The sequence below is a fragment of the Pteropus vampyrus genome, unplaced genomic scaffold (assembly GCF_000151845.1).
Source record: "Pteropus vampyrus isolate Shadow unplaced genomic scaffold, Pvam_2.0 Scaffold633, whole genome shotgun sequence".
In the NCBI taxonomy this organism is placed as follows: domain Eukaryota; kingdom Metazoa; phylum Chordata; class Mammalia; order Chiroptera; family Pteropodidae; genus Pteropus; species Pteropus vampyrus.
The window spans coordinates 666,034-680,519 of NW_011889414.1; the positions used below are offsets into that span (position 1 = coordinate 666,034).

At 50.2% G+C, this 14,486-nt stretch overlaps 1 protein-coding gene across 2 annotated transcripts; it reads left to right on the forward strand.

Annotated features, from left to right (window-relative positions):
* Positions 1-42: 42 nt before the first annotated feature.
* Positions 43-13,808, forward strand: ABCG4 (ATP binding cassette subfamily G member 4). Of its 2 annotated transcripts, XM_023525833.1 has the most exons (16): positions 43-744; positions 1,335-1,584; positions 6,010-6,127; positions 6,244-6,376; positions 6,511-6,561; positions 6,779-6,924; positions 8,074-8,197; positions 8,325-8,439; positions 8,634-8,776; positions 9,429-9,494; positions 9,642-9,740; positions 9,966-10,134; positions 10,231-10,331; positions 11,453-11,611; positions 11,766-11,884; positions 12,022-13,808. In XM_023525833.1, the coding sequence occupies exons 2-16, from the start codon at positions 1,347-1,349 to the stop codon at positions 12,245-12,247; spliced, it is 2,007 nt and encodes a 668-aa protein (XP_023381601.1). In that variant the 5' UTR covers positions 43-744; positions 1,335-1,346; the 3' UTR covers positions 12,248-13,808. The 2 variants fall into 2 exon arrangements, with proteins under 2 accessions (XP_023381601.1, XP_011383209.1); XM_011384907.2 differs by lacking the exon at positions 9,429-9,494.
* Positions 13,809-14,486: the final 678 nt, after the last annotated feature.

Consider the following 14,486-nt stretch of genomic DNA (forward strand, 5'->3'; position numbering starts at 1 on the left):
CCAATACTTGCTTTAAAAGCCTTTTTATGTAATTTGGGGATTCTCTCGGGGAGAAGCCTGAGCTCAAGGGCAGGAACTGAGGGAAATTGATTGGGAGACGGGGTGCAGACCTGCAGACAGCTTTACAGTCCCTTGAGAGTGATGGAATCTTCATTCCAATCCTCCCGACTACCACCACCGCTATTATCTAGTCTGTAATCCAAGGACTTCAGTTCTCCTTTCCTCACTGCCTCTAAATCAGCCCTTTGCTGCCAACTCCTAGTCCTGGGTCCAGAACTGCGCCCTTTGGGGCCCTCACGTCACCAGCGCTGCTCTCCTGTTCGCCATCCTCGCGCCCGGTAGGCTGCGGGCGAACGCGGGCCCTTTAAGAACAGCGGTACCAGCGATCGGTAGCTTAGTGGAGAGCGCAGTCGCCCGGCGGGCTCAGGAGGACAAGGCACCGAGGACCAGGCTCGGGGACCCAGTGTGCACAGCCCAGGCGAGTCAGCGCGCGCCCCATCCGCCCATCACCACCTGTCATCTCTCCTCTGACCTGAGGCCGGGGCCCTCCACTGCAGCCCTCCCCGCTCCGGCCCCGCCCCAGCCCGGGCTGCCGGGACCGGGAGCCGGGACGCGGGTGCTGCAGCCAGAGTCAAGTAAGGAGGGATCGGAGTCACCACCCCTGGCCCGTGACAGCGCTAAGCATCTCGGCTCCACACCGGCCCTGGGGCACGTCAAGGTGACTAGGCGTGCAGAAGATAGGAGGTGGGTAAACTCTCCAGGAGGGGCTTAGTTGGCTGTGGGGGTTTTAAATCCCAGCTGAGCGCCCGTCTTTGGGGAGCGTGCGGGACCAGGGACGCAAGTATAGGAGCCGGCCAGAGAATCGCGCCCAAGGATGCGGAGAGGCCCAGAACCTCCTCTTCCTCCGCCTTCCCCTGGTCGATCCTGCGCTCACTTTATCCTGATCTCTCAGCAGTCGGCCTCCGCCGGCTGGCCCTTCTTCCGCCCCGCCCCCTAACCATCCAGTCCCCCGGGGCTGCTGGCCCGCGGGGTAAGGAGATTAGAGTCCCCGCCGGGGGGAGGGAGCTGGTGACGGCTTCGAGGGGCCGGGCTGGGACCAGGCTGGGGTTTGGGCTGCCTGGGACCGAGGAGAGGTCGGGACTGAACGTTGCTGCGCCGCGTGTGGGGGGCGGGGAGAGGGCAGATGCTCAGGCAGTGGGAAGTGGGGTGCTCCCAGTAGCCGACCTGCCCTGAGAAGAAGGCGGGGAGTGGGAGGGAGGGCAGCATTAGAAAATAAGGGAGCTTTGAGCCGGGGCTTGGGGTCTGCTGGAACTGAGCAGGCCCTCTCCCTGCAGGCTAGTGGCGTGATGGCGGAGAAGGCGCTGGAGGCCGTGGGCTGTGGACTAGGACCCGGGGCTGTGGCCATGGCCGTAGCGCTGGAGGACGGAGCGGAGCCCCCTGTACTGACCACACACCTGAAGAAGGTGGAGAATCACATCACCGAAGCCCAGCGCTTCTCCCACCTACCCAAGCGCTCAGCGGTGGACATAGAGTTCGTGGAGCTGTCCTATTCCGTGCGGGAGGGGCCCTGCTGGCGCAAACGCGGTAGGGAGCAGCCTGGTGGGGAGCTGTGGCCACCCTCTTCCCCCAGTGAGTTGCTTTTTCCAGAGCACAAGGCCTGGGTGTCCCCTGTTCTGCAAGTCCTGCACCAGTGGGCCTTGTGGGAACACTAAAATCTTAGGCTCTCACTTGTGAATGCAATTGAGGTACCAGAGTCCACCTTCCCTCCACACCTGTGAGCACTTGAGACACTGGGTTTAATTGGTTATTGAAGCTTTCTTCTTCTAAGTTGACACCATGACCTCTGGTCCTTGAGTTTTTCTTATTTACTTTTAGATTGGATTCCTGCTTTTGAGTGCTGGCATGAGAAAGTGTGAGGGTGGGGTGTTGCAGGGGTTCTCAGTGTTTAGCAATATCCTTTTACCTACAGAACACTGCTAATTTTTAAAGATGTTCTTAGTCCTATATCTTACGTCATTCTTGCCTAAGTTCTCTGAAGCAGGGAGGGTGAAGTTTTGGCAGGATAGATGACATCCCACGTTACTAATCAGGAAACTGAGGCTCAGGGAAGTTGAGGAACTTGACCCATGTCACATAGCTAATAAGTGGCAGTGCTGGGACCAGAAGTCAGGTTTTACAGCTCTCCTTTCATTGTTCTGTCAACATAAGAATGTCCAGACCTATAGAAAAAAATGTATGAGTTTTTTTAGAGTTTATTTGAGCTAAACTGAGGACACGCCCAGAAGCAAGACCTCAACAGATTGAGAAAATGCTCCAGAAAATGGCAGTTTGCAGTTCTTTTTATACATTTAGAATCAAAGGAAAGAACATAATTAATTGCTAGTATAGTAGGGAGGCGGAAGAAAGCAAAGTGGGGAAATCTCTGGAATATAACATTTACAGTAAATAGAAAACATCAAGGACTTTTGGTTCATGTGCTCTCATGAGGGTGGTTAAAGCTTCCAGGGTCTGGAAAGGATTACTTTGGCATTTCAAAGGTGTGTTAACGTAGATGCACAGAAAAAATGGACAGGGCTCGCTTAAGGCAAAAACTGACCTTTTACTAAGGAAGCTATAGGTAGGCCTGGGGTGTGACTACCCACCAAGACCTGCTCAGTTAGGAATTTATGACCAGATCACCCTGAGCGATCACTTTTGTTTACCTGAGCTTGTCAGGCTTGCAAAGTGGCCCCCTGAGCTTGTCAGATTTACTACATAGCCCCCTCTTTCGTTCACAGTTCATTTCTTTCTCTTAACTTTCCTAGTATAGCATTCCCATCTCCTCCTCTTTTCCCCCATCAGGATATATGGGTAAGGTATGGGGCTCTGAGTTTCTTCGAACCCTGACCATCCCCTGCATCTCATGCCCTGGGCAGCTTGAGCTAGGAATAAAGAAGCTGTTTTTTGTTTGTTTATTTGTTTTTTGTTTTGTTTTGTTTTGTTTTTTTTCCCAGAACCTGGGTATGGGGCCAGGGTGGATCTGGGACATTGTTCTTTGAGGTTTAAGAAATAGATCTGGGGTACTTCCGAGCAGGGCTGAGCTTGAGCTGTCTTACATTCCCCACCCTTACTCCAATGAGTGACCAAAAGCTCACAAGACCCAAGCTAATGGAAACTGAGGCATCTGGACTTCTTGCCCAGCACCCTATCCCTAAGTAGCCTCTCTCAGTCCTGAGATCAGCTCTGGGCAAAATGGGGAGGTAGCTGTTAATTTCTTAGCCCTAATTTCCTCTCAGTTTTAAGGAGAATGAAGATTAAAAAGAAACGCGGCTAGATGGGCCAGCTGATTGCTTCAACCCACAAGCTACAAAATTGGCACCCCTGACCTGGCTCTACCCTCCTTTTGGCCTTACCAGCTCCATTTTGCTCTACTGTCTATTTTGCTGACTCTTCCGTCCCTTACCCCTTCCCCTTTTTCTGCCCTCTGTCTTCCTCTCTCTAACTTCTCTTTTCACTTGAATCCCTCTCTCCTTCTGTGGAGAGCAAAAACAATTGCAGGTAAGCAGAAAGGGAAAAGAGAAAGGGGTGTGGAGAGAGGGAGATGTCTGTCTTTTCCAGGTAAGGATTCGTCACCAGTCTCCCCTAATTATTTGTGATGCTTCTTGTTTTCCATAACACTTTCCTATTAATTATTAATTACTCACTTAATATTCACAATAACCCTATATATCCTTGGGAGGAGATATTACTATCTTTATGTTATAGATGAAGAAATGGAGGCACTGAAAGATTAAGTGACTTAAAATTACAAAGAGAGTTATTGACTGAGACGGGGCTAGAGCTCTGGTGTTTCTCTGCTTGAAGGCCTGCCTGGTAGGCCTCTTCCACGCTAAGCAGTTATGGTATAGCAGAAATCCGAAGACATGGGCCACTTGTAAGCTGTGTGACCTTGGGCAGACTGCTTACCCTCTCTTGGCCTCGCTTTCCACATCTGTAAACTGAGATGATAAGAATACCCACTGCTTAGGCTTGTTTTGAGGCTTAGTTGAGATTTTATCTGTAAAAATGCTTTGCGAAAGGCAAAATGATATATTAGGCATCATTGTTTAATCTAGTGCTTGGCTGTGATTAAATGAGGGGAGGTTTATCATTGCCAGTTTCTTCCCCTGCGAAAGAAATCACTTCCTAAGAGTGGCTCTGAAAGGCATATGCTGAGGTACACAAGCACACATCTTTCTGACTGATGATGATGATGACTGAGGCACAGGGCTGGAACCCATGACTTCCCTCAGTAAGGAACTTGCTGTGTGACCTTGGGTGAGTCACTGGATGTCCCTAGGCCCCAGTTGCCTCATTGATGTTGCTATTGCAGCAACTGAGGTAATGAGCTTTGTAGATTGTAAAGCACCATTCGGGCAGTTGGTATGATCAGGACTCCACAGTGGGCAGCAAATCCCCTTCTGACAGGATGTCCCAGAGTGCTGTGGTAGGAGGGTGAAAGATCACATCCCTTCAGTGTGTCTGCTAAGGAGGTAGAATGGAGAGGGAATTGGGTTCTATGGGGGTCAGAGAGGGTGGTAGTGAACAAAGTACATGGTAGGGAATTGGTGTTTCAGCCTCACTGAGGCAGGTCTGCAAGCATATTAGGCATGGCTGGCCTCATTGGCTTCATCCTTCTTTTCCACTCCCTTGTCTCACCAGGTAACCCATGTTGTCTCTGCTCTCTGCTCCCTGGATTGTACTACGTATATGTTCTTACATGGCAGAGCTTTTCCTCTCAAAGCCTGGAGAACCTCTGCCTTCCCTTCCAATTTTGGAATGCTTCTCATTCTTTAAGACTTAGCGCAAATGCCACCTCTTCCATGAAGCCATTCCTGATTTTTCCCTTGCTCCTCTACCCTCGTCAATTCACATTGTCTGCATCCTCATTATGCATTATTTATACTTTTGTTATAACCTTTATTTTATCTTTTCTTAGATCCATAGATGTTTTCCATCTTTTTCACATAAATTATGACCTTCTTGAGTGCAAGAGCTATGTCCTAATTTTTTTGTCCAGTGTCTGTTACAGAGCTTGGAATGTAGTAGATATCAATAAGCATTAGTCAAATAGAATTAATAATAAAATGTCACTTTTTTTTAATAGTGTATTCTATGTGCCAAGCACTGTTATATGCTTTATATATTATCTCATTGAATCTTTATAAAAGCCCTATGAGATAGGTACTATCATCCTCATTTTACAGATGAGGGGCCTGGAGCTCAGAGAGGTTAAGCACTTGCCTGAGGTCATACAACTGGTAAGTGTGGAGCCAGAATTTGAACCTAGATCCACCTGACTAGGTGAATGAAAGATGAGATTTTCCTGGGCCAAGTTAGGGGCTGCAGAGTCAAGCATGGTGGGCAGAGAGAACACAAAAAAGAAGGCCTTTTGAGAAAGAGGCCAAAGCTCTGAGAACACATATTCATAGAACAAACACTTAATGAGCATCTAGTACACACCAGACAGTCTGCTGAGGTTACAAAGATGAGTAAGACACAGACCCTGCTCCCAAGGAGATCACTGGCTAAGAGGCTAGCAGAGGTGGGGAAGAACAGGCACAGCAAGTAACAAGCATGCTGGCATATGAGAAGTGAACACAGAGGACACTCAGCCAGCATGGGATGGATCATTGGGAAAGTCACTTCCTGAGAGAGTGACTGCTGTGTTTATAGGAGATGAACAGGGTCTTCTATAACCTTGATTCCCCTCTCCATGTCCATTCATGAAATGTAGGGTTTTTTCTCCCTTGGCCTTCAGAAGATATTGTCACCTCTGATACTTTGACATTAGTAGTAGTCATTTCTACGGGAACAGCATGAGAGGGTTTGGATTATTGTAGGAGCTCTGAGGGGTTGCTCCTCCATCCTAACCAATTCACACTGAGTAGGGAATGCCTATTTCACTGATAGTCATGGTTGCTTCTAAAAGTTTGGAATGCCTCCGTTCACTGTAGCCATTGTCAAAAGTTCTTTCCTCCCTCACTTCAGGTTATAAAACCCTCCTCAAGTGCCTATCAGGTAAATTCTGCCGCCGTGAGCTGATTGGCATCATGGGACCCTCAGGGGCTGGCAAGTCCACATTCATGAACATCTTGGCAGGATACAGGTAAGGACTAGGCTTGAGTGGAATGGGTGCAGGACTCAGGAAGAACGATCCCCTGGGGAGCACAGAAGGTGTTCTGAAGTATCCTTGACTCCCATCCCCAACTGATGTTCTTGCAGGGAGTCTGGAATGAAGGGACAGATCTTAGTCAACGGGAGGCCTAGGGAACTGAGGACCTTCCGCAAGATGTCTTGTTACATCATGCAGGATGACATGCTGCTGCCACATCTCACAGTGTTGGAGGCCATGATGGTGAGGGCTGGATTGCCATCTCATCTTCCCAGTTGCCACTTCTGTCTACTGTTCCCGTTCTCCTCATTGGCTAAGGGGTCAAGGCAGAGCCCCCCTACTATACATATCTGACCCATCTATTCTCCGGGCCCCAGGTCTCTGCTAACCTGAAGCTGAGTGAGAAGCAAGAAGTAAAGAAGGAGCTGGTGAGTGGGGAAGGGGAAGGAGAAGGGGAAGGGAAGGGAATGGGAAAGCCATCCATTTTGGTGTTACTGAATTCTGGGCCCAGAGTTGGGGGATGTGACAGTGGTGGCCAAGGCTGGCACATTGGACTTAAGGGAGGTGTTTATTTAAACTGGGGTGATGCCCAGGGAAGCAGAGACTCTGAAGCTGATCTGGGGTGGGTGGGGTGGGCTGGGCTAGGTGACAGAGATCCTGACAGCACTGGGCCTGATGTCCTGCTCCCACACGAGGACAGCCCTGCTCTCCGGAGGCCAGAGGAAGCGCCTGGCCATCGCCCTGGAGCTGGTCAACAACCCACCTGTCATGTTCTTTGATGAGCCCACCAGGTAGTTCTCCCCCTCATCTCCCACTAGGATGCCCCCTCTCCTCAGCCCTGAGCCTAGGCTGGAGGCTGCATCTGCTCCACTGCTGGAGACTAGAGCCTGTGTTTGCAGCCTCCTGGTGGCGGGATAAGGGCTTATTCTGCATCTTCATCCCTACCAATCCTGTTGCCATAACGGCCCTATCCTTCACCCAGGCAGAAATCCCAATGTCCTTGACTGATGCTTCCCTCTTCTCTCCCTGACAGCCAATCAGTCACCAAGTCCTGTTGATTCTCCCTTCTTTTGCCATCTCTCAGATTCGCCCCATCTCTATCCCTAGTGCCAGTGCTCAAGTTCAGGACATCAACTCTTGTCTGCATTTCTGCAACAGACTCTTATTTCCTCATCTCCAGTTTCTCCAAGCCAATCTTTTCTCCAAGCTGCAGGCAGAGTGAACTTTCTAAAAGACAAGTCTGATGATTCTCACTCCCCTGCTTAAAAACATGCAATGATGCCCATTTGCCCTCAAAATAAAGTCAGAGGATTTAAAAGGTTCTGCTCTGAACCAACTTCTCTGGCCTCACGTCTTGCTTCATGCTGTCTTGTATTTTATGCTCTAGTAATATTGAATTGCTCATAATTCCTTATTCAAGCCATGTATTTCATGCCTCTAAGCTTTGCACATGCTGTCTTCTGCCTGGAATGCCCATTACCACCATGCCTGCCTTTCCACCTTCACCTGGCTTAGTTCTGTCTTATTACAGACTCACTCAGGAACCTTCTTTGACTACCCTGCAACACCTTTGTACAGCATAGCTGAATTCTCTCTCTTTCACTCCATGTTTCCATAGCATGTTCCACATTATCTCAAATGATCTGTGTATTTATCTCTCCCTCTTGACCAGAGTCTATGTCTTACTTATTCATCATTGTAATGCCAGTGCCTGGCATTCAACATGTGCTCAGTATAAGCTTGTTAAACTGCACAATGCTTTGGGCTTCTCAGTACCTCCAAATGCCTGAATCTTACAGTATGTACACGGTATAGGGGTAGCCAGAGTAACTCCTTCCTGCCAGCTCCATCCTCTTTATAGTAGCTGCCCAACCCTAAACATTCCTTTCTTTTGCTTCTGCCCATCTCACCCCACTCCCTGGTGGCCTCTCTCTGGACAGTGGTCTGGACAGTGCCTCCTGTTTCCAAGTGGTATCCCTCATGAAATCTCTGGCCCAGGGGGGCCGTACCATCATCTGTACCATCCACCAGCCCAGTGCCAAGCTCTTTGAGATGTTTGACAAGGTGAGTGTCTCTGGTCCTCAAAAATGATTGGTGTGTGATAGGAAGAGTGAAGAGCTTCAAGAGAAGTGTGGTGGGGCCTACCTGGCCCATTGGTCTTGTTTTCTTCACCTTTCTCTTTCCGACTCAGCTCTACATCCTGAGCCAAGGTCAGTGCATCTTCAAGGGCATGGTCACCAACCTGATCCCCTATCTGAAGGGGCTTGGCTTGCACTGCCCCACCTACCACAACCCGGCTGACTTCAGTAAGTGGGAGACTGTTGGTAGGGGATGGGATATGATGCTGGGGCCAAACCAGGTGACTTGGGTCAGGCACTCAGGCCTCCTGGGGTCAAAGATCTTACTGTCACCTACTTTCCCCACACATCCAAGGAGGGGCTAGCTTGACCTTGGGAACCAAGGGTAGAGCTCAGCTGAGCACTCCCTTTTTGTCCCCCAGTCATTGAAGTAGCCTCTGGTGAGTACGGAGACCTGAACCCCATGCTGTTTAGAGCTGTGCAAAATGGGCTGTGTGCCATGGCTGAGAAGAAGAGCAGCCCTGAGAAGAATGAGGTCGCTGCCCCCTGCCCCACTTGCCCTCCGGTAAGTAGGGGTGAAGAAGGCAGAGTGTAGAGTGGGGGCAGGGAGAGGGGACCATGACAATGGTCCTGCCAAAAGGCTATCCCCCAGAGGCATCACAACCATTGGGTATTAGAATAGACCTACTATTAACAGCTGTGTGACTTTGGGCACCTTACTTAAACCTCTTTGAGCTTCTGCTTTTTTGTTCATTTATTCTTTCAGCAAATTCTTACTGAGCATATATAGTGTGTCATCCCCAGTGTAGGCACAGTACCACCTGGTAAACAAGACTGATGCTGTCTCTGGCCTCATGGCCACTGTAGATTGCTGTCATCTCTAATCTGGAGGTGATGATACTTACCTCACAGAGTTATTGGGATGACTAAGATCACCACGTAAAGCTCTTTGCACTGTAGCTGGTTACAGCTGGCATTTGTTTAATGCCAGTTTTCTTTCTTAAATGAGATACTATAAGCCTCAAAAAACCAGAAGTGTTATCTTATTGTTGTCATCGTTATTATCGTCGTTAAAAAATATTGTGAAACTGGTGGCATAAAGATACTATACCCTCAAGGTAAATGTTTTTCAATAAATTAAAAAGAAGAAAAGTTACTGATTTACTAGTTGCCCCTGTGGGCATCCCTGACTCCCTTTCTCTCTCCTCCCTCCCAAGTTTTTACCCCTTATCATGTGTCCCTCTGAATCTCACTCTGATTCACATCCTGAGGCCAGCTTCCAGGTTCAGAACTCAATGGCGGAGACTTCTCCTTCAGTACATCTGGAGGACCCTTTGCCTTGGGGAAGGGCTCAGGGGTTTTCCCATTCACTGGGCTGGGCACGCAGTGGGTGGATATGTAGGCTTACCAATCCAATTTTCTCTCCCCAGGAAGTGGATGCCATTGAAAGCCACACATTTGCCACTAGTACCTTCACACAGTTCTGCATTCTCTTCAAGAGGACTTTCTTGTCCATCCTCAGGGACACGGTGAGGCTTCAAGTTGGAGGAGAGGAGGCTGGCAAAGATCTAGCCTTTGGGGGCATAAGATCTCAACAGCTGGGATGGGAGTGGGGTCCCTCCCCCAGCAGCACCCCCCAGTACACCTATAAGTCTATGTGCCTGTGAGGGTGGCTCCGAGTTCCTGCTCCAGTGTGGCTGCCCATCCCTGGCCTGTGACCCATCCCCTCTCCTAGTGATGACCCAATCACACAGGTCCTGACCCACCTGCGGTTCATGTCCCATGTGGTGATTGGCGTGCTCATTGGTCTCCTCTACCTGCACATTGGTGACGATGCCAGCAAAGTCTTCAACAACACCGGCTGCCTCTTCTTCTCCATGCTGTTCCTCATGTTTGCTGCCCTTATGCCAACTGTGCTCACCTGTGAGCTGAGCTGCCCTGGGCAGGGGTGGGGATGCTGGGGCATGGGATAGGAACCAGGGTGTCAGCCAGCTATGTTTAATCTACCTGTGTCCTTAGTCCCCTTAGAGATGGCGGTCTTTATGAGAGAGCATCTCAACTACTGGTATAGCCTCAAAGCATATTACCTAGCCAAGACCATGGCCGATGTGCCCTTTCAGGTGAGTCTCTTCCTCCTACCTGCCTGCTGCCTCCCTCCTGTCTTGCTCCTTCTGTCCTTGCTCACTGGCCTCCCTCAACCTTGTCATCTGTCATCTTTTCTTTACTTCTACTCACTTAGCAGATAAGTGGTGAGTACCTACCATGCACCAAGTTCTATGCCGGGCACTAGGATCACAGCAGCGAACAAGACAGATATAGTCTTAACCTTGTGGAACTTATGTTCTAATGGTAATGGATGAAAAATTGAAAATGGTGAAAATAGTAACACTACAAATGACTCTGTAAATCTTATTTGAAGCAGTAGAGAATAGCGTTGACTCTGGAGCCTTACTGCTACTTGTTAGCTGTGAGATGTTGGGCAAGTCATCTACTTTCTTTGCTTCAGTGTCCCATCTATAAAACGGAATGACAGTAGTATCTACCTTGGAATGTTTGTGAGAATTGAATGCATTAATACAAGTAAAGTACTTAGAATGGTGCTTGGCACATACTAATGTGCCCATTAAGTGTTAGCTGTTTTGGGTTGTTGTTATAGCACCCTGTTTCAAGCACTAGGGCCCTGTAGGGGGCGCCTTTTTACAAATTAGAAAAAAGCATCCCTTCTTCAGGGTGGATGTTGCACTGTGCCACAGTACATGGCTTAGTGAAAAGAGCACAGCAGGATCCCAGCCTCTGGCTGCCTCTTGGTTGGGTATCCTTGTGTAGGGAAAAACCTGCATGACTGTATGCAGTAGGCTTGCTCCCTGCCCTCCAGGAGTTGATAGCTCATAGAGGGACAAAACTCATCTGTAGAGTTAATTAACAATACAAGGAATAAGCTGGTCCAGATGGGAAGGACTTCAGGAGCTCAGAGGATGGAGAAGTCACCATGCTTGAACTGATTGGAGTGGGCCTAATGAAAGAAATGAGACTGGAAGATGAATGAGGTTCAGATGGCCCAGGAAGAAGGGGACATATGAACCTGAGGTGGGGGCAGCATGAACAAGAGTGTGGAGGCAGGACTAAGCATGGGCACTCTAGGAGTAGCTGTTGTACATGCTCCTGCCCAGGTAGAGTGGAGGGTCTTGGTTGCTGGGCCTCTGGCTTACAGCCCACTGCCTAGCCCTATGGCACTCTCCAGGTGGTGTGCCCGGTGGTATACTGCAGCATTGTATACTGGATGACAGGCCAGCCAGCCGAGACCAGCCGCTTCCTGCTCTTCTCAGCCCTGGCCACTGCCACAGCCTTGGTGGCCCAGTCTTTGGGGCTGCTGATTGGAGCTGCCTCCAACTCTCTACAGGTGGGAAGGCTGACAGGTGGAGACCCTTGAGAGGGGAGGAAGCAGGGATGACATAAGGAGTGGGAGAGATCTACAGGAAACTCTGGGGCCACTCCAGTCCTGGGTCTGTCCTAGTCACCCTTGTGATGGCCTGGTCCCCTTGCCTCCCCTCCAGGTGGCCACGTTTGTGGGCCCAGTTACCGCCATCCCTGTCCTCTTGTTCTCCGGTTTCTTTGTCAGCTTCAAGACTATCCCCACTTACCTGCAATGGAGCTCCTACCTCTCCTATGTCAGGTTAGTGCATCTGCCCCTGCTCCTTCTTGTAGGAGGCCATGCCCCAAGGATGAGAAAGTTGCATCTGGGCTCTGGCAGTTTGCTTAGGGAGCAGTGACCCTACTCTATATCCTGCTCTGATGCTCCTGCTTGCCTAGGTATGGCTTTGAAGGTGTGATTCTGACTATCTACGGCATGGAACGAGGAGACCTGACCTGCTCGGAGGAGCGATGCCCTTTCCGGGAGCCACAGAGTATCCTCCGAGCACTGGATGTGGAGGATGCTAAGCTCTACATGGACTTCCTGGTCTTGGGCATCTTTTTCCTGGCCCTGAGGCTGCTGGCATACCTTGTGCTCCGGTATCGGGTCAAGTCGGAGAGATAGAGCCTTGCTCTGGCCTGCACCCCAACCCCCACGGCAGGAAGCCCCCAGCCCTTGGGGACTGTTTTAACCTTGTAGACTTGGGTACTGGTTGCTGGCACAGCCGTCCTCTACAAGCTGGCTGTTGGACTGTGCTCCCAGCCGCAGCGCTGGGAGTGGGGGCTCCAGCCCTTCTTGCTGTGCTCAGGAGTCTTCTCAAGTTGATATGGTTTGTAGTTTCCCCCCTTCTCTCTCCAACATCTGCATGCAAAGACCACTAGGAGGCTACCACCCTTCTTCCTGCCCTTGGCACCCTCCTCTGTTGTCTGCATAGGAGCCTCAGGCTCCCCAGGCCCCCACTTATAACTGACCAAAGTGGCCCAACCCGGGCGTCCTCACCACACAAGTGTTTGTAAATTGAGTTGTTACAAGGTTGGAGTTCCAGGGCTGGGCCCTGGTGGGGTCCCCTGGAAGTCCCATTTGGACATTGGAATGGAGCAGGGAAGGACTCTGGAAGTCTCTCCCTCCTTCTCCCCACTCCCCATTTCCAGACCCTGGCTGATTTGGACAGTCTACAGGGACAGAAGCTGGGTTTTCTGTCTGGGTCATTCCTTCCCAATCCTGGGGATTGGAGAGGCCTGGGGCCATAGGATGCTGCTTCCTCTTTCCCATCACCTTTGGTGGGGGTAGGGCCTGGTAGCGCCTCTGCAATAATGTCTGTGATTCTCTCCCATCTGCCACTGGAAGTAGAGAATGCACTTTATTCTAGGGAGTGAGTGGGAGAAGACCCAAGCCTCCTTTCTCACTGCTCTTGCCTCACGGTCCTCCAGTGCTTCCTTCCTTCTCCAAAGTTATAGGCACATACATGCGAACAGGCAATCTTAGCCCTACATACCCTCACTGTCCCCTATGGCTCAGAGGAAGAGTGATAGTGGTGTGGTGATGGTGATGGTGATGATGGTGGTGGTGGTGGTGGTGGTGGTGGATGCTGTGGGGAGGGCAGTGCTAACCTCCTCCTGGGGGTCCTGCTTTGACTGTAAGGATGAGGCTGGTGCTGCCCAGGGCATCTTCTGAATCTGCAGATGTCTACCCCGCAGTCTTCCCTCCCTACCAACAAGGGATGGCACAAGACACTAGCTCCCTGGAGTTCAGGACCTAACACAAGCACAAGCATAGGCATAAGTTGGCCTTGGCCACTGCAACCCCATGGCCCTTCTTTCGTGCGTCAAGCTGGCATTCTTACTCCTCCACCCCTTCCCCAGCCACTTGCTGCTCATTCAAACTCCTGTCCATGTCTCTCTACCCCCTTCCCATCAGCCAAGGTGGCCCATGGGTATTCCCTAGGCAGCATGCCCTGGCCATCAGGGTGACAGACGTACCTGGAGCATGTCTGGCTTTCCTAGTGGGTCCAGGCTCATTCTACTTCTGATTTTTCCTTCCCCCAGGGCTCTTTTCAATCCTTATTCCTGGGTGCATACCTCTCTACTTTCCCTTTCCCTGCCATGGATTCTCGCCATCACACAGAGATGCCAGTTGTATTTGTGGGATTTCACCCATTATTAATAAAACCTATATTTATACAGTATACAGTGTGTAAAAGTGTATGGGTCTGGCAGTTGGCACCGTGGGCTGTGAGGGGGTCTTCAAAGCACTTGGCAAAAAGTCTGTGAGCTTTAGGGAGCCTGTGGTAGGGGAGGGTAAGTCCTAGGTATATGTCAAGTTACTGAATGTGTATTTTATGAAATATCTGTATTATGCTTTACATCTTACAAATACTTCATGTTTATTATCTCAAGAAAGTCTCATGTCAACCCTGCATTATCCCTCATGACAACCTACTTTGCAGATGAGAGAATTGAGACTTGGGTTAAGTCACTTGTCCAAGGACCCTTACCTAATAGAGGTAGAACCAGGCCTGGGAATCAGGTCTTCTGCCCCCAGACTCTTCATTCTTGATATTTGCCAATGACACTGTTTATGGTGGATCTGCAGGTGGATCTGCACTGTTTATGGGCGTGTTCTTAAGGGAGTGATACATGACTTTCTCTTCAGAACTCACTGAGCCCTGATTGTGCCTATGAGGAGGTGGGTGAGGGCTGGGGTTAGCAGTACTGAAGGGCAATGAGAAGTAGGAAAACCCCTGCAACCTAAGCTCTAGGTCGAGAGTGGCAGGGAACTCACTGACTCACCCGAGCTTTCCTCTTCTCTTTCTCTCTTCTTACCTATTGGGCCACATTTATCAGGGCCAAGCCATCAGCCACCA

Bases quoted from the DNA above. Each gene is read 5' to 3' on its own strand.
- ABCG4 (XM_023525833.1), top strand. From the start codon at position 1,347: ATGGCGGAGAAGGCGCTGGAGGCCGTGGGCTGTGGACTAGGACCCGGG. The intron at 1,585-6,009 runs GTAGGGAGCAGC...CCCTCACTTCAG, and splicing joins GCCCTGCTGGCGCAAACGCG to GTTATAAAACCCTCCTCAAG. The intron at 8,777-9,428 runs GTAAGTAGGGGT...CTCCCTCCCAAG, and splicing joins CCTGCCCCACTTGCCCTCCG to TTTTTACCCCTTATCATGTG.